Source organism: Lagopus leucura, unplaced genomic scaffold, assembly GCF_019238085.1.
Source record: "Lagopus leucura isolate 7727_CA_CO unplaced genomic scaffold, USGS_WTPT01 Super-Scaffold_100053, whole genome shotgun sequence".
Taxonomy (NCBI): domain Eukaryota; kingdom Metazoa; phylum Chordata; class Aves; order Galliformes; family Phasianidae; genus Lagopus; species Lagopus leucura.
Window position 1 is genome coordinate 383,972 of NW_024962299.1, and position 26,006 is coordinate 409,977.

General features: G+C 50.4%; 1 protein-coding gene across 1 annotated transcript in view; it reads right to left on the minus strand.

Annotated features, from left to right (window-relative positions):
• The window catches only part of ZFHX3 (zinc finger homeobox 3), a 98,238-nt gene that overhangs the window by 28,061 nt on the left and 44,171 nt on the right, over positions 1–26,006 (minus strand). The window contains 1 exon segment of the mRNA XM_042885835.1: positions 3,007–3,114. Coding sequence (XP_042741769.1) covers positions 3,007–3,114 — 108 coding nt within the window.

Here is a 26,006-nt window from a genome sequence, read left to right on the forward strand (position 1 = left end):
GGCAGGATGGAGGGCAGGACCCCTGCACAGAAGGGATGGCAGCTCTGGCAGTGAGGGCCGCACTGCACTATGCTCAGCAGCTGCCACATCCCACTGCCGTGAGAGACAGCAAGCAGGTCTGCACAGACATGGGCCCTGCAGCCATCCCTCTGCATGGAATGCTCTCGGAGTCACACAACAGCTTTGCCTTCCACGAAGCACTGCTGCCTGTGACAAATGCACAGAGGCAGCGTGTGCCCTGCAGAGAGCAAACCGTGCTGCACTTGTACACACCTCGCAGGAGCGACGAAGAGATGTATGAGAACTTAACTGAGGTAACAGGAATTCCTGCTTGGGATGGAGCTCTCCTCTTGTGTACTTTAATGGAAAACGTTACTTTAAAATTTTTTTTGGTTAGGAATATTCTCTTCTAAAATAAGTACAAAAACGAATCGATAAATTTATTCTGCAGCTGAAAACATTTTGGCAAACTTTCAATGAAAGCAGCGAAGTTTCTCCTTTCAGCAAATAGCTGACCCAGCACTGCCTGCCACAGCTGTGCCATAAAGAAGACACACAAACCTGACTCACTCTGGGCAGCCACACAAGGCCTTTTTTTTTAGAAATCTGACAAAAATGATCATGCCGTCTGCAGTTAAGGAAGCGAGGTACAGACGGTGAGTAAATCGCTAAGGAACGTGATGAGCAAACTGCAGCACAGCACACAGAGGACAGGTCCCGCAGCCTGCACTCCAGCATACTGCTGCATTCCTGCACCTATCTCCCTCCTTCACAGACCTGCAGCATTTGCAGCTGCTCCGCAGGGCTCCCAGCGCAGGGCAGACTGTGCCGCTCTGCTTGTGGCCGCAGCTCTTCTGATCTCCAGGGAACACTTCTGAGGCACCTTCCCAGAAATTCTGCTCCAGTGTTTCACCAACTGTATCAGGAGACCTCTTTTTTTTTACTATTATCTAACCCCAACCTTCCTCCTTTCCATTTAGGGCCATTATTTCTTGTTGTCTATATCCTGAATAGAGAGATCAAATTATTTTCTTCCATTCAGAAGCACTTTATGCACAAGAAGACTTATTTTGTCCTCCCCTCTTTTTGGGTCAGGTAAGCTCCTTTATTCCACTTTCTCCTTAGAGCTGACATTATACTGACCACGGTCTTTATTTGTGCTGTTCAGCTTTTCTGAAATTGCTCCACTTTCCTGACACCCAGAGCTCTGAAGCAGACACGATCCTCCAGGGGAGGCTTTCCAGAGCTGAAGAAATGCATCTCTTTCTTATAGTATTTTTATCTACATCACGATTAGTCGAGCTTCATTTTGAGAACGTCCTGAACAGCACCACCAGAAGCCTTTCTAAGGAGAAGACACAAGATGCTGCCTGCAATGAGGCCTTCCTCACACGGAAGGAAATTGGGTCGTGTTGACATGATTTGTTCTTGACAAATCCATGTCGACTGTTCCTCATCTCATTATCTTCCAGTCAGTACTTACAAACAGTTGTTTGGTCAATTCCCAGGAAAATCTGGGGCAAACGAAGCTGGCAGGTGTGCGGTTCCCCAGCCACTCCTCTGCTTACAGATAAATACCATGTCTGTCCCCCCACAGCCCCATCTCTCATTTTCTGGGACTCACAAGAGAGCAGCTGACAGGTTGGACAGCTGAGGTGGTCGCCTCCTCAAAATGCCCAAGGATGAAGCAGTGGACACAGACCTGAACACAGGTGGCTGAACTGAACCCTTGGCAACCTGTTCCTGCGGCTGGACCACGAGCCTTCGTGCAGTGCAGCCAGCAGGGCTGCTGCTCTCTCATGCCGTCGGTGCATTTAGTCAAGATAAAAGCACACAACGTGACCACTCTTCAGTTTTGCTGACATCAGGGTTGAGCTGCAGACCAGCTCGTGCCCTGCAGTCTTCTTACAGCAAGGCATTGTTTGAGTGCCTCTTGGTGCTCCCTATATCCTGGGATATCCCCATATCCTTCCCTGTCTGCATCTCAACTTCCACTGCTGCATTTTGATTACCTGCATAGGTGGACAGTGCAGCTCTATTTTGTCAAGACTAACATAACCCAGTTTCTATTCCCTTCCATGTCTGGGGTCCACAAGGACACAGTGACACAGCCACGCTCCTCAAGGGAGCTTGAAAGCAGAAACAACGCAAGACTGAGGGTGGTACGTGTCGAGCAAATCCACTGTACAGAAATGAATTCAGGACTTCTTTTGCTTTCAAGTTCAAGGCTAGTGTTGCTACGCATTTGAAAGCAGGCCTCAAATTCAACAACACACATGCAGAAACCTTGCTGGGGCTTTACGCTTCAGGCTGGCAGTGGCCCTGGGTGCTGTTTGTCCAGATACACACCCACAGCAGCCTAGCTGCGTTTTCCACTGTGTGTTTTCCTGTGAAGACTTAATGAAGCTGTGAAATCTACCCACGGATTTTGCAAAGAGAAACCTGAGATTCTTACTCAGCAACGTAAAGATTGTTACACACCTACAGTTTGTTTCAGGATGTCACAGATCCAGCAGAAAGCAAGCAGTTAACAGAGCACGAGCACAGGGTCTGCCTCTCTGCTCTTCTGTGTAAAAACCAGAGTTATGGTAAAAACCAGACCATAATGGAAAAGTAGGTTAGCAATCTCTCCAGTCTTAACTACAGGGTGGGGTTTCATGATATGCTTAATCCAGCCTAAGCGCTGTCAGCTGCCAACAAGGGCAGTCCCTTTCCTCTCCTCCAATCCCAGCTGCACATTTCCACTGCCCGTGTCAGGCCCAGCACCACGTGAGAACAGACGAGCTCTGACCTGCGGCCATGGGGCTGGCAGGGAATGCATGAGTGACCACGGCTTGAACTACGTGAGCCTGTTGCAAAGCTACACCCGAAGACTTCACAGCGCCTACATCACACCAACAGCACTGTGCAGCATGGTTGTTTAAGGAAAGAATTTTGCAGAGTAGTGTTCTGCACCTCCCCGCTTTCCTTTCTCAGATTGAAAGATAAAGAGGGACCAAAACCCACCTGTCCATTTGCTCTGGTCCTTGTCCCCTGCACTCTCTTGCTCCTTGGCAGGCTCTTCAGCATCAACAGCTGTTTCATTGGGTCCTTCTGCATCTTCAGTGGCTTCGTCTGAAAAACAAAAAGCAGAAAGAATAACATAAAAATGAAAGTCAAGTCAGAAGATCAAATAACTGCCACTGAGGAACAGAGCGCAACCGCTGGGTGTTGATGCCACCCAGCATTATCTGGTGACCACCTACTAGCTGGTAAAGAAAGGCTATGGAAGATACTGACGGGAGGAAGTGAACCTGGCCTATGACTGCCACTTACAGCCCCTGCAGTGTAACAAGCAGAAAAACGATTGCCTGGAACGAGAAGGGTCTACTCAACCATGCCATAGATCAGAGAAGTGCTGGGGCCTGATCAGAGCCCTCAGCACCGTCAGCCTCTACTCTTCCCTCATCCCCAGCTCGAGCTCCTAGGAATGGACGGCACTGCACAGTGTGGCCCTGACCACTGAGACCCCCAGACCACCTCAGAGCAACACAACTCACCGCTGCTCAAAGCAGGGGGCAGAGGGCATGGCCCTGACACAGGACATGGGAGGAGGCTGCTGAGGGGCCTTATTTTCATCCCGGCCACGGGAAAAGCTCGAGCACACAGGCAGCAGCAGTGCAAAAGCACGAAGGAAAAACATGAAATGGCACTGCCCAACCATGAACAAAAGCAGCGGAGTGCAGTGGCCGCGGCTGCACGGGGCACATCGACATGGCTGAGCGCCGCTCCATGTGCAGGCACCCTCGTTAGGCGGGACACAGGGAGAGAGACAGCTGTAGCTGCCAGACCTCCAACACCAGGATGTAACAGCCACATTATCATCTAACATCGCGGGTATGTATGTGTAGTGCAGGCAGCTCAGCAGCCACCACGTAATTGACGGGGGCTACATCAACAGTGGGAGGAAAGGGTACTTTTAAGCCATTATATCCTCTTTCAGGCAGGAGAGTTCATAATTTTAACTTGCATTATGGTCATGGAAAATCCAAGGCTATCCTGAGGCTTTATCTGAACTACCTAACTAGTTAAATCATCTCCCTTCACACATCCTCCTCCTAACAATGACAGGGCAAGAAATTGGGATTAAAAAATATATATATTAGGAGACTGCAGATACTCAGCACTGCCCCTTGAGAACGTGGCAACTTAAATCAAGGAGGAACTTGCAGAAGCATCCAGAGATCCGCAGTGATATTCAGAGGAAGCGTTGCGATTTATACACCACCTCTCTTTCACTTTTTTTTACAAGCTAAAGATGCTTGAGAACTGCAGGGATCCCAGGAGTCTTATCCCGAGAGAACAGATCCCAGAGCAAGAGGCACCTCTGGGGAAAGCGCCTACTGCAGAAAGCCACGTGCTACTGACGCAGAGGTGAGACGAGCGGTCTGCCTTGCGAGACGCGTGGTCAAGTTTGCTGGAGAAAAGGCTGTGGCATCAGCAGTCGGGTTCCCATTTCAGAAAATACTCCATTTTTCCCCCCCCCCTTCGCCCCCCCCCCCCCCCAAACCCACTCCCTCGCTGCCTTCCAAAGGCTGTGGTGCAGGGTGAGAGCGCGTCTATTTAACAGAGGCAGCTGGCGTGAAGAGCAGATTTATGCCGGCCTGATCAAACCCCTTCATTAAGAGTTGTCTATTGCCGCGTTAAACCCTCGCTAAGGACACCCAGGGGCTCCCAGCTCCCCGCCCCGGCTGCCCGCGGGCGCTGCGGGCACAACAAAGGTGCCCGGCGCGGCGGCACTCCCGGCTACGACCCGGAGGTGTCAGCATCGGCATGGCAGCAGGACGGCTGCTGGCTGCCCGCTCAGACGCTGTCTGGGCTCTAACCTGAGCATGTGGAAATAATAGACGTCTTCAAGTGCACTGTCTGGTTTGAGGGAAATAAAATAGGACATTCATAAGCAGTTACACCATCTGTCTTTATACCATCATCATCATCAACAAGGGGAAAAAATAGCTCCTTAAAATGGATGAAAGCCCAGGCTGACAGTAACCGGAAAAATGTGAGCTATGAATACCAATAAAGGTAGAAAATGATTAAAAAACAAGGCTACAAATGGCAACTCCTTCTGCCCTGCTCAGCGTGCAGCCCCTCATTCAAGGCACAGCCTGTCTCACTGGGCAGCCTTTAACAAAGCCACCAGACAGACTCTCGTACCAAGCGCTTGCTGAGCCCTGTTCCTGGAAGCAGCTCCTCTCTGAGGATAAAATCTGCCTCCTTGGCTCAAACACCCCTGTGCTGGACAGGCAGGCAGCAGAAAAGCACACCCATGCTCCAAAACCTCCTCCTCCTCTCTCAACTCTGTGCAATTTTTTTTCTGAAAAGCAATTTCTAAAGCAGGATGAGAAGGGAAGAGAGCACAAGATGCATGTGCCCCGGGAGGCCCAGCTGGGCTGCAGGTCAGCAGCAGAAGCTCCGCGCACTGCTGCTGCTTGGCTATGAGTTCAGGCTGTCTGTGGCCGCCCCAATGCTGCTCTGGGGCTGTGCTGCAGCCGTGCTGCTGCTCCTGGGGGCTCTTGCAGCTGAGGGTTCTTGTGCTACTGCCGCCTGCACGAGGATGTGGGGCAGGGAAGTGTTAACTCCAGCTACCTCGTGACGCTCTTCCAACAGATTTTTGGATGGCTGGATTCAACTTTGCTTGCTGTGCTCAACCCAACTTGTCCTGCAGCCATTGGTGCGTAAAACTGACTCCAGGGATGGCTGGGGACACATCCTCTTCCACGCCAGCCTTCAGTTGGCCAATGGCACCCAACCACCTGTGCTTTTGCATTTCTTTGGGGCATCTTTCAGACAGAGCAATGCCAGTAGCACATCTGGTGAGGAAACGTCCAATTTTCTACTTGATCCGTTGCACATGCATCATGGAGTTGTTAAGCTCCAGTTTTCTTCCATCTTAATTGCCTGCAAATCCCAATGGCACGCTGCTCCCATGCTGTACTCTAACAGAGCGACTTTTGCCTTTACCTAAAGCCTGACAGCCAAGACAGGAGTAGGAAGAACACCTCATGGTCAACTCCTGAAGGCCAAATGGTCAGTAAGATATGGGAAATTTATTTCCAAATAACAGTGATTCTTTGAGGCTGCAAACACTGCCTGTTAGGATTGTTTCACCTTACAGCTTGAGTGTATTTTCATTATGGGGACTGATAAAAACTCTCCCAGTTAGGTGCTCAACTCAGAGTTGTTCGTCTTAAGAAGTGCCCCAGTCAGGACTGATATCCAGGGGGTGTGATGACCCTGCAGTATCTCAGCTGTACACTGGAGTGTCTGCAGGTCAAGGGCGGACACTGAACACAGAGGCATGGAAGTCCTTCACAAAAGATGTTTCATAGGAGGCACTGGGGGCTCCGGACAGGCAGAGATGCTGCTCTGCCTCACACACACAGACGATGTAGGAACCAGACTGGTACCCTCAGCTTCCCAGCTAAGCATGGTTTATGGGGCTGTGAAGGGTAAATGGACTTCATCTGCGAGAAGCTCACCAGAGCAAGTCAAAAGCTGTTGCTATGGGATCTGCATGAGGGGGATCACGTCCCATTGAAACACAAATGCTACAGCCTGCTCATGGGTCCCCATGCCAGAGTGTCGCCCACGAGGCACGTGACGTTGCGTTAATAAATTCTTAAAGGAATTTTCCAGCCCTAGGGCATCAGGTCAACAACAAGAGTGCGCAGCTGTAACTGTGGGCAGGCAGAGGGCTGAGGAGTCTGTTCCTCCATCATACAGAACCGCCCCATGCAAATTCCTAGGAAAAGTCTTTTCTTCCTTCGTGAATAAATCATTTTAGACAGTGGCATTTCCTTTTAATTTAAAATTAAAGCAGTCACTATGGGAGGGAGGGAGGGTGAAGAAGAGGGGGAGAGGAGTCTGGAAAATCATGGGCATCTCCTGACATCTGCAGATGTCGGAGTCTCTGAGCTCAGTTACGCACTGAAAATGCGGCCGAGTCCCCGCACACAGCACTTCCACCCCCCTCCGAGCCGATGAAGTTCGTGGGTGTGGAGAACTCAGCAAATGACGACTGGATTCAGACCAGGCTGAGCAGCCAAGACCTCCCCCCTCCTCCCTGCTGTATTTTCCTTAACAAACCCAGATCCCATATCTGAGGGGGTAAGGGGCATTTCAGGGGTGGTGGAATTGTAGCGACGGGAGAGAAAGGGCACGCATTTGCCTCCCCACCCTCCGGCAGGCTCAAGAGCTGAGAAACATTAGCTGTCATGAACCACAATCAAATCAGGTTTGAAATATTTAGCAGTGGCTTGGAAAATGCGGTGGTGCAGCTCTGACAGGCGAGATGTGCAGACACCCATTTTCCATTATAATGGAAATATCAAGCCTGTTCTGAATATGTATAACCTAGAAAAATGTATTGATTTTTCATTCGGCATTAAAAAAATGAAATACCCTGCAGCTGTCAAAAGCCTTTTGTTAAAAGCTCATCTTTCCTGGAATGAGGTTTACCAGAAACAAGTTTTAATTGTACACAGGGTCTTTCCTTTGAAACAAAAAGAATCACTGATGCTCCCCCATTTCAGGGTAAGTAGCCAAAAAACCCCGCAGACAGGCAGCACGGAGACCCGGCTGACTTTTAAGCCAGTGCCGCAGGGAGCGCTGACAGCAGGGCCACGCACAGCCGGCTGCACGGGGAGGGGAGAACACCCCAGCAGGGCTTCACCTGAACCCACCTAACCCACGCCTGTGCGCCGGGGGCAGAGAGCACACACAGAGCGTGGCAGGAAGCTGAGCTGAGCCAGCAGGACACGCTGCCCAGAGCCTGGCCAACTGGCTGTCCTGGCACCATGCGAGACGGGCAGCAGCTCCCTGCTTACAGGGAAATCGGTGCCAGCTATCGGCCGTGCTGCACGCTGCTCCGCGCCACGTGAGACCCACCGCGGCCACAGCACACGCGGCCATCTCTGCTCCCACTGGGTGACCCAAAAGGCAGTGAGCTTCTGAACTTGGGTACTGCTGCAATGCCATGGCCTTGGCACTGCTCCTGCATGGGAGACGCCCATGCATACAGGGGAATGGAGCATCCTGCCTTCTGTTTCTCTCCCATTGTTTCTGTAAACCCACTGTGCTGGGACTTGTTAGGCGCGCACCGCTGCAGGTGGGTGGATGTGGAAGCTGATGGTGGCCTGAGGTGGCAACTCAGAGATGGTGAGCCCCTCTGCCTCTGAATGCCTACTGCCTCAGAGTGGTTTTGTGAAAGAAAGATGAAACGGCGCAGGTTAGGTCACAGAGCATCACCCCGAGAACAATTAGGCCATTTCTTTGTAACCAAGTAACCTGACCCCCCAAAAAAGCTCTCCTCTTCCTAACTTGCAGACTGTTTCATGTGAGGATGAGACAATCCATTCACATGGAATTATTTTTCTGCTCTCCCATATTTCTCACTGTGATCAACTTGTCTGGGGCTTATCTGCAAGGTACATACGTATATATTCTAATACATTCTACACTATCTCCTAACTGCATCGTTCTACAGAAACTTGTTTACTTCCTGAAACAGACAGCAGAACGCCGAGCAGTGAAAGCACAAGGTACAGATCAAGAGAAGAACACCACGGAGATCTGGCCCTGATGTAAGAAGCTGGTAGGTGAGTCCCAGCACCTGACATGGGGCTGCAGGAAAACAGTAATAATCCTACATGCATACCCTGGATTAACAGCGCTTCCCTGTTTGAGAGGCCCTGTTTGAGTGCACGGTCAGAGTGCACCTATGCTGCTTTCATGACGAAAAGGAAAAGGCCACCTATGAACGTGTCCCAGACTGGCAGAGTCATCCCCATATCCTGTATTTTCAAGGAGGAAAGCTCAGCTGGCTCCTGTGCAGTTACTGATAAGGACAAATGTTCAGGTGAGCAAAACAAGAAGTTCGGCAGCAAAAAACAAAACAAGTTCACAACAACATAAGTTCGCAAACTTATGGCTTCTGTTCCTTCATTTCCTGCTCCAATTGAAAAGTTCAGAATTTTCAGCCAATACAATAGCATCTGTATCACTGAGTACCTCCAGAACAAGCTCCTCGCTCAAAAGAAATAGAAGATCTTCAGCCAGATGCTGACATCTCCTTAAGTACGAATGTTTTTACTAATATGGTTACTATTTTGCATTCAGGCTCTTTATCTGATTTACCAGCTCCGCCAGAGGTCTCGCTTCCGAGCACTCCGTGGTCTTGCGGTGCCCACAGTCAGCATGCAGCGGGGAGGGTTGAAAAAGCCCCACAACCCTTTGCTTTGTAATTTTGGCAACAAGATGTAGCAGCGGTAAGGAAGAGAATAATCCACTCCTGCAGTGCCATTACTGTGGTCAGTGTGTGCGTGTGGGAGTGCAAGGGAACCTGGATCTGACAGGCAGGAGATGAGCTCAGGAAAGGCCCCGACTGCTCTGGAACTCTTCATCTGCCGGGCAAAGCGGGTAAGCACGGTCCTGCAGTAAACATCGCCTGGGAAAACAGCTCTGCACAAACAAGGTCAGCTTCCTGATGGGAGCAGAGCACGAGTTGCTCCCACCCCCCTGCAGCCCAGGGGCTGTGTTTATCCAGCAAGGAATGGCTGACCTGGGGCTGGGGCGCAGTGCTGCGCTGCCAGGTGCGCTCCCAGCTCTCCCCACAGGTCTGGCAGCACAGTGACCAGCACAGAGCACCTCTGGAAGACGTGCGCTCAGCTCCACGTGCAGAGACCGAAAGCAAGAACCCACTGCTCAGCCAGCACCGACTTCACTTTGTGCATGAGAACAGGGTTGTCTGGGTGTTTCTGCAAACCAGGCTGGATTTTAAGTCAGTGGAGCCCAACAGAGATTTGCCCCCTTTAATTTCAGCAAAACTAGAAAGGTTGCTGCTATTTTCACACATGAAATGTAAAAAAATGGCAAATTCCTTGAGCATGTTTGTAGTGGAGCGTGATGTGATTGTGTTGTCATTTATGGGAAATAATCGCAAGCCCATCTCTCCCTTTCCCCCCATTTTCCAGTCCAAATAACCATGAAAAATTACACTTCAATGTCAGGAGGACAACAAAGGAGGGGCTTTCTCCTGCCGCTTGACGGCTTTCCAGCACCCCCCACTCCTTTGGACAAAAACTACCTTGAATTCTATTTCATCTTAAATGTGATCTAACAAATTCATCTTGACAAGTTCCTCTCTTTTTTTCTTTCAAACAGCATTCTGCAGTTCAACCTAGCTCCAAATCGGAATCAGCTGGAAAGGAGACTCATGCAAATACACAAACACAGACCAAACAGCAAAACAAAAGAAAACACATCTCCAGCTCCAGATCTGCAGGAAGGGCAGCTCGGCCTCTGAGATGGAGGCAGGTGGGAGGAGGGCCAGGGAACAAAGGGACGGGACAGTGGGGAGGGCGAGCTGGGAGCAGGTGGGGCAGCGGTGGGGTGACGAGGCAGGACGGCAGCAGAAGGGGTTTGAGGACAGGGGGGTGCAGAGCCCAGTGCATCTTTGGAAACGAAGGGACCACGGCCCTGGCTGGCACTGCCCACTGCCGACCCCCCACCAGCACAGGGCCACCAGCACTGGGCTGCTCCCATCAGCCGGCCAGACGCCTGCAGCCGCCCTGCCTCCCCACAGCATTGCTCCTCAGCACCCGTGTGCCGGCAAGGCGCCGCGCTGCACAGACACGACATGATGCTGACGCTTCACAACTGCTGCAGGCTTGCTGGGCTCTCAGATTTTTAATAATAAAAAAGCCATCCTTGCTACCACGTACAACATCCACGTTGTTCTTCCTCACGCTCGAAACGAGGCCGTATGCTCAGAGAAATTCATCTCACACCCATGGGCTCACTGCGGTCGCTCTGGAGATGGCCTGCAGAACCAGCGACGTGGAACGCAGTGGAGACAGCCTGCGTCAAAGGCGTGAAACTCCGGCGGTGCCGCCCTCATTCACAGCAGTTGTGGCTGTATCATGGAACCCAGCTTCAGGAGCTAATTTCCAGGGACTAACGCTACTGGACACAGACAGTCGCAAATGCCATGAATTGTGTGTATATGGGGTCCTTCTGGATCAAAAGAGGATCGGTCTCTATGATTCTATGATTCAGTCTTGCATTTTTCTTCATGAACTGCCTGCAGGAAAGGCTCATGGACAGGATTTGCAGGTGGAGTGCGATGAAGCAAGGTGAGACGTTTAGCCGGGTTCTGCTTCATCTCAGCCAAGAGATCGACATCAGAGTGTGACACCATCCAGGGATGGACCCTGCCCCAGGAAACAAGTAAAGCCCAGCTCCTCAGCTCTAAAATGGAAACAGCATTTGTCTGTCCCTCAGAGGTTCCAGAAAGACAAACAGTGGCAGTGTTTGAGGACCCGACACTTCAGTAATGGCGGCACAGCACATGCAAATACAACCACGGAACATCCATGCTTTCATCTGGGAGAAAATAATCCCCACACAGAGCTGTTGGGGCAGGAGAAGGCCAGAAAGGGCAGCAGGCAGGGAAGGGGCAGAGCAGTGCTCTGGGAGCGGGGCTGTGGCCAAAGCAAGGGCGCTGCAGGCCTCGGGTCAGGCCTGGCCCTCCTCAGCCACTCCTGGCTGTGCCAGTGACTGCAGACAGCCAACAGGAACCGCAGCCAACAGAGCGTGTTGGCAGAGGGAAGTATCTGTGTCCTGATATGTGTGTGCGTCCACGTGGGTCCGGCAGGCCGCCCTCCCACAAGAAGCCCAGAACAGAGAGCTGCTCTTGTGACCCGTACCATAATTCACTGTATTCTTCTCTCTTGCACGCACTGGCTATGCTCAGCACAATCCCAGTGTATTTCTGGTGACTCCTGACCTTGCTGTCATGTTGACAGCTTCCCATGAAGCTGGACCAAACCATTTGGATTGGTGCAAAAAAGAGAGAAAACTAGGCACACTACACACCTTGTGACACAGAAGATGGCAGAGATGCTCACGGCATGCAGTTACACAGCCCTGGAGCTGCCTGTGAGGACACACTTGAGGAACACCACGTCACACTGCAGCAGAGATGACCACGTCCGAAGGCTGAGCTGCCCCTTCCCCAGGTCTGGGTTACTAACACAAACAGAATGTCATTGATTGCTTTTCCACTCTTACTAATAAGCTTTCAGCAGAAGAAGATTTCAGCTTCCTGCAGCCAGCAGTCCCTTTTTCTCCACCTCTCCTGGCTTTGAGTAATTGAAAGCGACTGCAATCTCGGCCCGGGCTCTCCAGTATTCAGCTGTACAGGGAGGTCACGGGGTGTCAAGTGAAGCCTTTCCATTCACCTCCATACCACCAGTACTGCATTAACAGCAGCAGCCTGATCCACAGCCCAGAGGAATGTGCAAAATTACAAGGGCTGCTAACAGCCTCGGAAATCCTAACACAGCTTATCTGCAGCAGGGAGGGAGGGGTGCCAGCTGTGTCTCTGCAGAGAGGCCAGCAAGCTGCATCCAAGCAGAGCCCCAGCAAACCCCTGAATTTTTTCAATTTATGTATGTATATACAAGAAACTACATATTCACCCTTAATATTTTTGTGGCAAGTGAAACACATTCTCTATTCCCATATCCTCTTTCATACAGCAGGGAAGGATTTCAACTCACCATCAAATCTAAGACAAGATGGGCTGTTATGTGGCTGTTTTACCTTGGAAGTGAAAGGGAAGAGCTTGGGAATGCCCCCACGGAGGCCCTGAAGGTGCTTGCAGCTCACAAGCAGCCCAGCCTGCAGAGCAGTGCCCGCTGCGGCTGGGAGGAAGGAGTGCTTCTGCCACCCCGGGATGCTCCTCACCCCTGCCATCCCTGAGCTCTGCTCTCTGGGAACAGTAACGAGGGAGCACCAGGTGCTCCAGGGATTCAAAATGTTCCTGGAACCTGGACGAAGGCGCACGTACAGGTGGTGGCTCCAGCAGAGGCCTGTGATAAGAATTTATTTCTTTCAATTATGAGCTCTTGTCCCCAGTCTCAGTTCATCAGCACAGCGCAGCCGAGTCAATGAAAGCTCTGTAATGCAGTAATCAGATGCACAGCGACTTCCTGGAACCGCCGGCTGTGCAAAGTGGCCGGCAGAGCTCTGGAAACAAGCAGCAACTTTGGAGGCAGGTTCCCAACCCAACCCATCTTTCTGCTCCCAGGCCACATGGAGCTCCTGTTTCTATGGCCAAGGCAAATGCAGCTTTATCATGAGATCTGCGACTGTCCTGCTTCATCAGGAGTGGTCGAATGAAGCAGTGAATCCTTACGCTTTGCTTCTACTGCCCACGCACATCCTTCTTTAAAGGAAGGCTTCCAGGGGCACTTGATGTATTTCCAGATGAAGCTTTTGGTTTTGTTTTTTAATGAAATTTGATGTGAAAGATTTGATCCCATCAACCCAACAGTGTTCAGAAATACCCTATTTCAGTCAGAGCGGGAATCAATCCATTGCCATCAAAAAGCAAACATAGGAGAAAAAAGCCAGAACAATCATTGATGAGATCATTTCTGTCCCTAGAAAAAACAAAGCGCTGCTTTGGAGGCCTCTATTTAGGGTAAATGCAGCAGGCAGTACGTCACAGGAGTGATGAAGCTGAGCATGGGCTGTGACGTCTCCCAGGTCCAGGTGCCAGGAGGCACAGCAGCTTCGCCATTACTGCGTGATGCTGCTGTGCCTCGGGGCTTCACTTGGTCGGTTTAAAATCAACAAACAAAAACATTTCCTCTAATTCTCCTTTCAAAGTGAACTCCAGAAACAGGTCCTGACTTCAAACACCACTCCGACTCCAGCCTGCCACGAGCTCCCCATCCCCAGTGTCGCAGCCGCTGCGCAGACCCATTCCCAACCTCCCCAGGCATTCACCTCTCCCACAGAGCAGCGCGGGAATGCTCACCTACTGCAGCCTGCTCAAGAGCTCTATTGATCCAACATACACTTGGTGCCTTCAAAGTTGTTTATGATCAATATGCAAATTGCCCATGGCATTGATCTGATATTAATTTTCAATTAGGGAATCCACAAGGGGTCTCCCAGGGTCAATATCTAACAACGCAAAGTAACTCCATGGTGGAACAGTGGGAATGACGTTGCCAAGAGCCAGAGCTGCTCCTGCACTGTCAACCCCAGACCTCCCAGTTGCTCCTCACACTGCAACTGCCTGGCTGGGGATGGCAGCCCGGAGGCCTCCTGGCAGCTCCACTCTAACTGCACTGGGGGACAGTCGTGGTTGTACACAGGGAGGCACTGTGCAGCACACAGCCTGCATGCAAGTGTTTTGTCACCCCGAAGCCAAACCACAACCTCCGGGCTGTCAAAGACAGTGCCACAGGCAGAGGGCAGCCCTCAAAACCCCACACAGGGGGCTCTGTTCGACAGCAATTCATGCCCTTTCACAGATAAGCCCTGGCCATGTGCTCTCCCAGTGCACTGCTGTCCCTCACAGTGGAGGAAGGGGGGACCCAAGCAACACACAGCAGTCCTGCTCACACCCACCACTGTTCTGCAGGGACCCTCCCACAAATCGGGTCACTTCCACATGTGCTGGTGACACGAGCAGCATTGCAGATTAACAGCTGGTGGTTACCAACTTAAGGCAGCCCCACTGCAAGTGTTTTTAGACAACAGCCGTCAATATACACGTTGTGCTTTCTGCACAAATGCAATTATTCATATGGAATGTGCAGAGAAAGTATAACACAACAGTGCTCAGAACAGCTCCCACAGAGCTAGACAGAAGGGGTCAGGGTCCAGGCAGAGCACACACGCAGCTTTCCCATGAAACAGGAGGTACACAAACACTGTGCTCTGCCATCAGAACAAGCTAAGTAATCCTGCGCATCTCCAGAGAACACGCTCGAAATGGAAAAGATCCGCATGTGCACCACGCAGAGGTTAAAAAAAGGGAAGGCAAAAATCACTGAAATTGCCTTGTAAATGTGGAGAGGTGTGGCCCTTCCCAGAAGACAGACCCATCTCACCAGCCATGCTCCCAACTCTTCCTCTCAAGGGGAAGCCATCTGTTTCGCTAAATCCCGCCAGCGGCATCGAAGAGGTGATGCCCCCCTCGCACCGGACGGCCGGTCTGCACACACCCACTGCTCTGCCACTCACTGTGCTAACCGGCACATTAGCTACCCAGGCTAATTGGTTTATGGATAACATTAATTACCATGTTGCTCATTAATGGATGAAATCTTTATTGGTTCCATTGATCAGCGGGACTTGTTAGCCGGCCTCCTAACCAATGGCGGATGTAACAAGCTCTCTTATTGGCATATCAATTAATGCAATCAATTTCTGGCCAGCGGCTGCCATTCGCTTCCCTGCTTGTTAGACTGTGGAAGACAGAGTCATGTCAAGTAAGCATTTATTTAAAGGGTTTCTAATTCTTCTTGAGCTGACTTCCCAGCAGGCTTTCTGCCACACTAGGGTTTTCTGCCTCCAGAGACCTTCCCCTTTCCTCTCACTGCAGAACCAGATCTATAACAGTCACTGCAAACTAAATCATTTCTGTAAAAATATTTATCCAGTTATGCAAGTAGGACAGCAAAAGGTGTCAGATTAAGAAATCAGACCTGTGCAACTGACCTAATTTATCACATTGGAGAGATGGGTAGGAGCATGAGCCCATTCCCAGAAGACACGCAGGGGTTCAAGAGCCATGCCAGAAAGCGTCCCTGCACACAGCCCAGTTTTAATTACAGGGTCAGTTCCTCAAATTACCATGGTTTGCCAAAGAACAATAAGCTCTCAATGTTTCTGCCCCATTCCACCTTCCAGAGCGAAGATGGGGTCTTAGTATCCTCACAAAGCCTTGTCACATGGATCTACAGATCCCAGCACCTGAACTGGTGCCTGCCACAGTGCTGTTTGGCAGCCTCAGCTCCAGTATACAAGCCCTACAAGACTGCGGAGCACAAACGGAGTTCTGACAAAGAGCATTAACCAAGGTCAAACTCTAGGGAATCCTCTTGGCAATAGCTAATCCTGAACAACTGGCTACAAGAGACTCACTCAGTCGTCTCGTATTTTCCGCACTGAACGTGAATCTGAACGGAATGATCCAAAACAGCTGAAGTACATCAGGAATTCAGAGCAGTGAATGTTCACCCATATACCAAAGACCTGAAAAGGCTCTGATAACAAAGACTGTCCATAAGCCGCTCTGCTTAGGCTCAAGAGTCCTTAAATCCTCTAAGACTTTAGAAGCAGCTCTACTCTACTGAAGTCCAAAAATTAGCGGCATCCGATGCTAGTGAACAGACGGAGAACATGATGACACTGGCAGTGCTGGTGCACTACCTGCAACACAGGATCATACAGCACCTCCCCACATCATCTCTAGGGCAACAAAAGCAGATGAAGAACACTAGACCGAAACCTTCCCCAGCCAGAAACTGAAGAGATTGGTTCTGCTCTCCTGAGAAAGGTGACAAAGGGACAATTTGGTAAAAGAACATAAAATGGGTAGCAGTCTGAAGAACACCAAGTGAGATTTTCAGACCCATTTCTCCCAGAGCAAGAAGGGACTTCAGTTAATTTGACGTGAACCAAATGATGTTCCTGTAAGAGCCTCTGCTCTCACTTACAGAGACTTTGTGCTCTCCATCTTCCCAGGCCTCTTGGCCTACCAGATTTCAAGAGCGGAACAAATTCAAAAAGATCTCACATACCGTCCTTCTCGGGTTTATTTCCCTCTGCCTGTGGGTGGCCATGCTTTGTAATGATCTTAGCTACTTTCAGCATCTGGCTGCTGAATTTCTAGCTGACATGACGAGACAGCCAGGGGTCATCTTGTATGCCCCAGCACGTGATGAGATCCTGCAGCCCAGGAGGCTGATGCTGCTCTCAGACGTGGGCTCGCTGCCAAAGGAGATAACAGCGGGCTCGAAGATGTGCCACATCAACTGTCTCAATGCAGGAGGCTCTGTTTTCCTTTGGAGTAGGCGTTTGCACTACAGCAGTACGTCTGGTAAACGTTCCAGCAGCCAGATCAAGCTGGAAATGTCAGCAGGCTGCCCAGCACTCCTGGCCTTCATCCCCCTCTTCACTGCTGACCTTGGGTCTGCCTATGCAGCTCCATACATGCAGGAAACCCAGCAGTTAGAGCATCTCCAGGACCTCACAGGTGAAACGCGCACATTTTCCCTGTAGAGTTAGACTTGGTAATTAGGCTGTGGAAATCAGTGTCCCAGAATGTTGCTGTGGCCAGGATTTCAGCAGTACTCACAAACGAGATCAGATAATTAAAGTTAGTATCAAAAGATATAACTGCTAAATCTAACAGGAGAATTTGAAAAAAACATAAGCATACAAGCTTTAGTATGAACTGCCTTCTCACCACCAGAGTTTACATGGACACTCTCGTGGCAGCAGGTGAACCTGGAGCTCTTTCCTCACCCTGTGGTTCTCCAGCACTCTGTCACTTCCCAGCCCCTTCCAGGCATGCTCTGAGCACCGCTGGGTGACAGCTCATGACTGAGGGGCTCTTGCATCCAGCCATGCTCAGGCGGCAGCCTGGGGATCGCGACAGGGGGCTGATGAGCAGCGAGATGAGACATCTTTGTCCATGCTGCACCTCCAGGACCTGAGGTGTGGGGCTGTGTCTGCGAGCCCAGCCCAAAAGACCACCTCTCACCCCAGTTGCTTTTATAGCAAGTTAATTCAGACTTCAAAATCATCTCTTATATGCAACAACTGCACACACGTGTTGAAATGAAAAAACAATCGTCACCATGGAAAGACGAACCTAAGCAGAGAACTGTATGTATGCAGGTGTTCTGGAGCTGCTCACCACAGCCCATGGTGAATGTCATTCTGCCACCAGCCTCCTGCTATCCCACCACCATCCCACTGCCATCCCACCGCCATCTCGCCACGCTGTCCTGGAGCAGCACAGCAGGTCAGAGTGTGACACGTGGGCCCACGGCAGCTGCCAGAGCAGAGCCAAGTTGGCCCTGCAGCCCCAGTGAGCAACAGCCCTCCCCGGCCACGCTGCTCCCTCCTCACCCAGGTGGCTCTGCAGGATCTTCCATGCCAAACACGGTAATAAATCAAACCTTATCAGAGCTGAACTATAAATCTGTGAAGACTCCGATAATTTCCAGCCCTGGGAATAACACCACAAAAGTACTTTTTAAACTAATTACTCAGATTCCGAAGTGCTGCCCTAATGAGCCTTCCTTCTGCCCAGAACTTACTAAGAGAAAAAAAAAAAACCTACCTTCAGCACAGTAATTACTGCTTTCCCCTTCAAACTTCTAACTGGAGATCAATGCTGCATTTTAAGACTCATTGATTTACAATTAGCCTGGCTTTCCTGCTAAAGTGTTTTTAAAGCAGAGTTTACTTTTATTTTATTTTGAAATCTCAAAGATCTGGTTCTTGGATTTTACATCCTCATGAGAGGTGTGCTGGAAGCTAAAAGAGGAAGGCACACATCTGAGCAGAGGAAGGAAAACAGGATTTTTGTTAGGCTGGGACAGAAGGAAAGAAAAGAGACATTTAGATAGCTAAGGGATAAACACGAAAAGAAACTGAGAGGGAGAGAACCAAAGCTAAAAGAAAGGAAGGGAAAGTGGAAAAAGAAATGCAAATGCAAGGAGGAGAAATGAACTGTGGGCTGGGATAGCCAAGTCACCGTCAGGCAGATGGAGGCACTCACTGCCTCTGCTGTTTATTAGCATCCTTGAGAGAAAAAAAAAGCAGCAGCTTTGTGCATCTCTGCAAAACAAAGCGCTAGTTAAAAATAGTGTGTGCAGCAGGGACAGAGCGCCAACGCGAGGGTCCTGGCAGCCCTTGCATTTGTACAATCTGTCCCACGAGGAGAGCAGAAGAAAGTGAAGCAATTAAGAATTTCATGCTGATTGCTTCAAACATGCTTCTCTACGCCACAAAGATAATAGCATCATGGATACATTCGCCTCCTCTCTCCCTGCCTCCTCCTATCCCAGCAGCAACTACTCCTCACCCCCCTGCTGCTCTCCTGGTGGAGAGCAGAGGCTGCACGGAGCACACTGCACTGCAGCCAGCCCAGCTCCGAGCAGAGCTCAGCCTGCCAACCACCTGCCAACCTCACCACGCTTGGTGCAGGGCTGCTCCGTGCCTTCTTGGCAGGAAATGAGCTACGCTGGACACACTGCTTCAGCACTCCCCGTCCTTCCTTCACCTCCTGGTTCTTCTTCCAAGACAAACATTTGGAAGGTCTGCTAGGATTAGCATAAGCAGCAACACGACAGGAGCCAAACTGGGAAGCGGAGAAGCAAGGAAAATTGCCTACGACCGTTTATAAATTTTGGAGCTGCCACAGCCTGCCATTTCATCTGCTGCTCTCATAACTTTTGTTCTTTACTACTGTCGGGTCCCAGGAGTCAGTGGCAGACGATGATCCCAGAGTGATGAAAGTGAAAAAAAAGAAAACAGAAAAGCCAGTAACATCTCTCCTTTTTTATATTTCATTTTACAGAAAGCTGCTTAGCCCCATTTCAAAGACTAATATGAAAAAAGTGCAATTAAATCCTCGAAAAACTGACAGATCAGCAAAACAAAACCACCCGGAGGAGAGCACGATTGAGCCTCATTAAGAAAGAGTTCAGTCTGTTTTTAAAACCTTTCTTAACACTTAGCTGGGTACCTCTCAGCAGCAACCGCTCCCAATGCGCCCGGCATAATTAGTGTCAGAACGGAAAGGAAAAAATCAACCTAGGAAACAGAAATTAAAACACCAGATTTAAGTGAGAGAAAAGGGTTCAGCTGCAGCAAAACCATCTAAATTCTAACAATAACCTCTCCTTTCTGTCTGCAGCAAAGAGCCACAGCCCCACTGTATGCATAGACAAATACATGCCAATTAAAAAGAAAAGTGGCCGGAGCAAATCTGCGCTGTAAAATTTCTATCACTAACCACTCCCAGTCCCCAAACAATATCTGCATGGCAGTCACATCCACCCATGAGGTCAGGTTAATGACAGATGGACAGTAAATTACACTGACCTCGACAGCAATTATAACTATCACAGTTGACAATAAGGAAATTAAGATACAGGGACAAATTCTGTGCGCTCTCAGCAGCTGGATCCTGTGCAGGCTGTGCATGCAGACACACTGCCATATCCCACCGCTACATCGCAGCCTATAACAAGAGCTATACAGCTGAGATCTATTATTTCACAGTGGGGGTGGGGAAGAAACGCATGGGAGATAGAAAAGATGGCAGAGAGATGAAGCCATTTTATTAAATCAGGCAAATTCTAATTTATTCTGGGGAGATGGAGGAGAGAAAATGGATTCACTCTCAGCATGCTCCCTCTGTACCGTCTGATCCAATCCCCACCGCCTCGCCAGAGGGGGAGGGGGTGGTGGAGTTCTGCAATTCTCCCACAACTGGGGAAAAAGACTACAAAACAAGGTGATTTTCTGTTTGGGGTTTGAAGCTGCCGTGGGGACAAAGCCTGACAGGGGAGCGTGGGGCTTGAGGGCTTTGCTGCTCAGCTCCTGCGGGGCACAAGCGCTGCCAGGGAAGCACGCCCTGCAGTCCTGCACTCTGCCATGCTTGGCGCACACCAAAACATGCACCTCAACAAGTTCCAGAACTGTCACCATCGCTTTCCTTCGCCGGGTAAGGGATGCTGGGGTCAAAGCACCATGTGGGCGATGCTGCAGAGGTCAGCGGAGCTCCACAGTGCTCCACATTGTGCTACGGCACTGGCAGCGCTCCTCCACAGCTCTCAGCAGCAACCGCTCAAGAATGGCACCAGGAGCCGGGCCCTTCTCCTGCTGCAGCCGGCGCCTCAGGACCCTCACGGGCACGGCTGTGCGGCTCTGGCTGGGAGCCACGGGCATCTGCTCTCCTCACCACCCGTGGCTGAGGTTATCTGAAGTGACACCGGGACCTGGAGGCCATCAAGGAGCTCCCACGCCAGGAGATCATGGTGACAGCCAGGTGCAAACGTGGCTCATTGCAGGCGGAGCAGCCAGCTGTGCTCCCTGCCTTATGGACAGGGTGACACGCACAGCTGCCCATGAAAGTAGAATAAGACCAGCAATCCCCTCCCTGAAACCACCATTGTTCGTCTAGCTCAGAACAGAGTAAATACTGCATGAGCACATGGTCCCAACGTCCAACAGGCAAGACAGCCATGAGAACACTGCAAGAGCCTGAGAAGACACCCACCACCCTCCCCAGCGTTCCCTAGGCTGGTCAGACAAACGTCAGGGTTTGTCTGCTTAGGAATGACAGGCGACTGCACAGCTGCCAGTTCCTCCCAGCTGCGAGCAGGAACAGCCCTTTCCTCCTCTGCCACTGCCCCTGCCCAGCCCCAGCACTGCAGCTTCCCAGCCTGGCCCAACAAAGCGTCCCCAGCCCTGCTCCCCAGCGCTGGGCAGTGTGAAAGCAGAGGCACTGGGGCAGAACTAAGCCCTGTGCTGGGAGCGAATCCCCCTCCCTGTGCTCCCAGAGAGGCCCTGTCAGCGCCGTGGGGCAGCCCCGGCTCCCTGCGAGGGGGCAGCGCGGAGGGGACGGAGGTCAGGGACGGCGGCCTGGCAGGAGGCCGAGTGGGTTTGTTGGGTGCAAATTCCTAACTGAAGAAATTCCTGCTTTGCATCCAACTCTGGTGTGGGCGATGAAGCTGATTTTATGACTTATTTATTTATTTCATCTTTGATGAACAGAAGGTTAATATAAGAACAACTCCTTGGCAAACCTTTAAGGGTAACTCAAGCGACACTGATGTGAATCAATGTTCCCTTTGTGAACGCATTACTTGGCAGAAACTGGCTTTTTGTAACCCCCTTAAACCTAGCTGGCAAAACAAAAAGAGAAAAAAAAAAACGTCCTTCAAACAAAAGGATGAGGTGAAAATAAAGAGAGAGTCGACTGCACTTTATTCTCTTTCATAGAAGCAAATGGATTTGGTGCTTTTTATACATTAATCAATCAATATCACTGACTGTACATCAGCAGCACAGCCAAGTTATGAATGACCTTTCTGGCAAAGAGGACACTTTTAATGCTCATAAGACTGCTCATAGCTTAGCAACTTTCCGAATTTATGCCTGCATGATTACCCCTTGGAGGCAGGCGCCCGTTAGCACTGCACTAGATATGACAAGGTTAGTCCTTTCCAATTTGTGCAGAAGAAAGGAAACTGTTGACTGTGTGCGCGCTCCATTTATGCAGTTGGCTGCTGCCTTCTGGAAGGCAAGGACGAGCGCTGGGTGCCAGGTCGCACCTGGCCTGCCACATTCCTTCAGAGCTGAAGAAACCTCAAGGGCTCCAGACCTGGTGCCAGACTCACAGGCGAGAGTCCCCTTGTGCAAAAACCTCAGGGAATAGAGGGAGAGAGCCGAGCCCTGAACCAGCTCTTCCAAAGGCAGCCAAGGGACCTGCAGAGCATTCCTGTCGCTGCACTGACGTGAGCACAGCGTGTGCCGGGGCCAGGCTGTGCACAAAGTCCCCCTGTTGTCACTGGAGCTGGTACCACTGCCCCATGGAGCCAGGAGCACAGCTGCAAGTCGTCCTAACAGCGGACTCTGGGCAACTTCCAATCCCTGTATTCCCTCTTACATTATTTAACAGAAAACAAAAAGGGATTCAGACCTCATTGCCAAGGGGTCACCATGTGCCTGTAAGCTATGGCCCAGCCCCAGCAGGAGCCCAGGAGTTGGGGTACTGCCATGCATGAGGTCCCTGTTCCACAGTGCTGACTTTGAGGCATTCTCAGAAGCGAGCGCAGCCCCACAGGCCCAGAGCTCTGCAGCTGCTCCAGCCCCTCTGCCCAGCACCAGACTCCTCCTCCCAGCACGGGGCCCTGGCAAGCCCACTGCGAGGAGCCCATCAGCTTGGTCCTTCCAGGACCATCCCTTTTTTTTTTTTTTTTTTTAAAAAATCACTGTATTCTTCCACTCAATTTATAACACTGCTTTTCCTTTCATGCAATATTGCAGAGGGGAAAAAAAATAAAACAATGGCAAGCGGCACCATTAAGAGTAACATTCCCTCTGACAGTGCTCAACACGTGTCTTACTGGGTATGAGTTACCTGCAGGGGCTACAAGTGGATGCCCTCAGCCCTGGCTCTCAGTGTTTCTCTCCAGCAGTACCCAGCTCTGGATGGGTGTCATCACAGCTCCTCATGTGTCCAATGAGGGACGCTACAAAGCCTCACAGTGCCATTCAGAAAGCACAGAATCACAGAATCACAGAATCACCCAGGTTGGAAGAGACCTCAAGGATCATGTAGTTCCAACCCCCCTGCCTAGCAGGGCCACCAAACATACACATTCAGATCAGGTTGCCCAGGACCCCGTCCAACCTGGCCTTAAACACATCCAAGGACGGGGCATCCACAACCTCCCTGGGCAGCCTATGAGCACCTATGAGCTACGCAGGTGCTTCCTGCCTTTTCAGCATTTTCCTGCTCCTGGTGCTCTGCAATGACCCTGGCCATCCTGGTGAAATTTTCTCTGTCCTCTTCCACCACCGCGTTTTCCACCACGATTTTCCACCACGATTCGCGCAGGATCGCCTCAGCCCGGCACGCAGCTCCCTCAGCTGCAACCTCCAACCCCACCAGGACTGGAGCAGAATAAACCCTGAGCGATCCTCCGCACCACACACACAAAAGGGGAGGGAGGAAAAGAAAGGAGAAAAGTGAGTAGGTGATGTGGAAAGGAGAGGTGGCTGCACAAGTGAAGTGGAACAGACAGGCGCTGTGCGCTGCCAGATTGCCCGCCTGCTGCAAAAGCCAAAATTAATGCCATTGTTTTGCCACAAAGGAGGCAGCAAAGTAGCAGTGGAGGCCAGAGAACAATCCTAAACACCAAGCCCTAATTCACCCTTCCTAACAATAAAAAGGAGGATGGAAAAGGCCAAAATGCTCCAGCTTAATTGGTAACCAAATGAGAGAGAGTAGTTCCCAGAAAAGGAGCGGGAGCTCCCACTCCGCATGAATGCCGGCAATCAGAAAAGCAAAGAAAGACGCTCTGAAGTCACGTTGAGTCCATCCCCACTTTCTGTCCAGGGCCACTCTGTCATCTGTGCCCAGCACTGCACAACACCAGGGCCCCGCACACACTGTGGCAGGCAAAATTTGGTGGCTCAGAGCTTTAAGGCAAGGAGTCCAACCGTGGGCCCGGCTCAGGCATTTGGGGGGTCTCAGCAGCGCACCATGCCCAGGAAGGGGCCAGGGAACCCTGCAAGCAGAGTGAAGGAGCCCACACCTGAAACAGCATGTGTAAGAAACACGTTAGGACACATGGAATGGGACAGAAACATTGAATGTTTACTTCATGAAGTGGCTTCTGATGAATGAAAGGATGAGGAGAGGGTATGAAGCGCTGTCTACACAGAAGAGAAGATTAGAGCTGTTTGGTCTGCAAAGAAAATCAGACAGCCTCGACAAGAGCGACCGAGGTTCAAAGGAGCGGAACCAATACTGTTCTTCTCATCCTCCAGCCTCTGGAGAACTGACAATGAACAGAAAAAAAAATTCAAATTTGGAGCAAATACAGATAATACTTTCTCATACAACTCCCAATTAACCTTTGAAACTCACGGCCTAAGCAATCATGGAGATCAAAACCAAAAATGCATGGCAGCGGCATCAAGATGGTGCTGACAGGAATAAGTAAGAGACCCTTCTCTGAGGGAGCTTCTTACTTGTTTACAGGTCCCCAGACTCCCTTCTGAATCAGCTGCAGCTTGACACTGGTGTTGCCACACATGTTATTAAGCAATTTCAAGCTCTTGGTGGAAAAAAAACAATCACAGTAGCTCCAGTTTGGGGGACTTTTTAACCAGAGGTTCAACAGGCCTTACAGAAGGATAAGAAAGCAAATGAAAGGCTGCTAGCAAGTGCATAAGAGACTGTGCCTCTGACATGCAAGTCAAAGTATGTGCAACAGCGCTGGGTATGTTGGAGCAGGTTGGGCCAGTCATTACTTCCAGACGTGTGCTGGCTGCTGTGAAACCTCCATTCACAAATCACCCCGCTGATAAGGTACACAATCTCATTTTGCCTATGGCTCTTAAAGAAGAACAAAATCAATTTCAGAAAGCAAACTCCGTATCTCTTGCAATTAAATCTATACTCCTAATAAATGAGCTGCAGCATGAGAGTATCTTCCATGTTCACGATGCTTCATACGAACAAAGATCTCAAAGCACTTCTTCATTTTTATCAGGCACTCTCTGGCGTCTTGTCAGCTAGATAAAGACCACCAGACCTGTTGCTTTCAGAAGGCAGAAGGGAAAGGAATTGATGCTCTGCAGGAATACTCCTTGTTAGGAGGGAAAAAGCGGAGGATGTTCTCTTCCAGTGCTCACCACGACACAGTGGACTTGTGTTGGCCTTCATAGATGATTCTTCTGTATAGAAAAATGAAACCTATGCCGCAATCCACAGTCTCATGTGTAATAGCAACAAGTTTAAAGTTTACCTTCCAAACAGGGTGGCACATGAGTGTGTCGATGCCATGGGTCTAGGACTACAAGGACTGCAAAAGCTCCTTACCACCTCTTTCTGCCTGGGAAAGGCTTTGCCTGACCAGCTGCGACAGAAGCCTGCTGGTTAAAAGTAGAAACGGTTGGACTGGGAGGACTTTCCTCGCATATTGGGCACTTAAAGGACACTTGTGTGTCCCTGAAGATCTAAAGGACAGTCCAGTAAAAAAGACTCAACCTCTCTCTTCTAACAACCAAGTTGAAGGAATTCACTTTCTCAACCACATCAAAGAGTATGCAGATACTCTTCTTGTTCCTTCAGTGAAAGCCTGAATGTGGAAGCGATGTACTCCTACCAGTTCATGTCAGCACTCTGCTGCTGTGCAGCTTTCTGGAGTCTCAGTTCCAGCTTTTTAGAACTGAGAACTGCTAAAACAAATCAGCAATATTTTTTTAATTTCTAAGCAAAAAATCTTTAAAACATCACAATACTAACGCAGTGCTAATGGCTGCTTAGTACCCTTGCCAATCCAAGGCCCAGAGGTCGCTGGTGACCTGTCACTGTTTGCATTGAACATCTGGACACAAGTTCC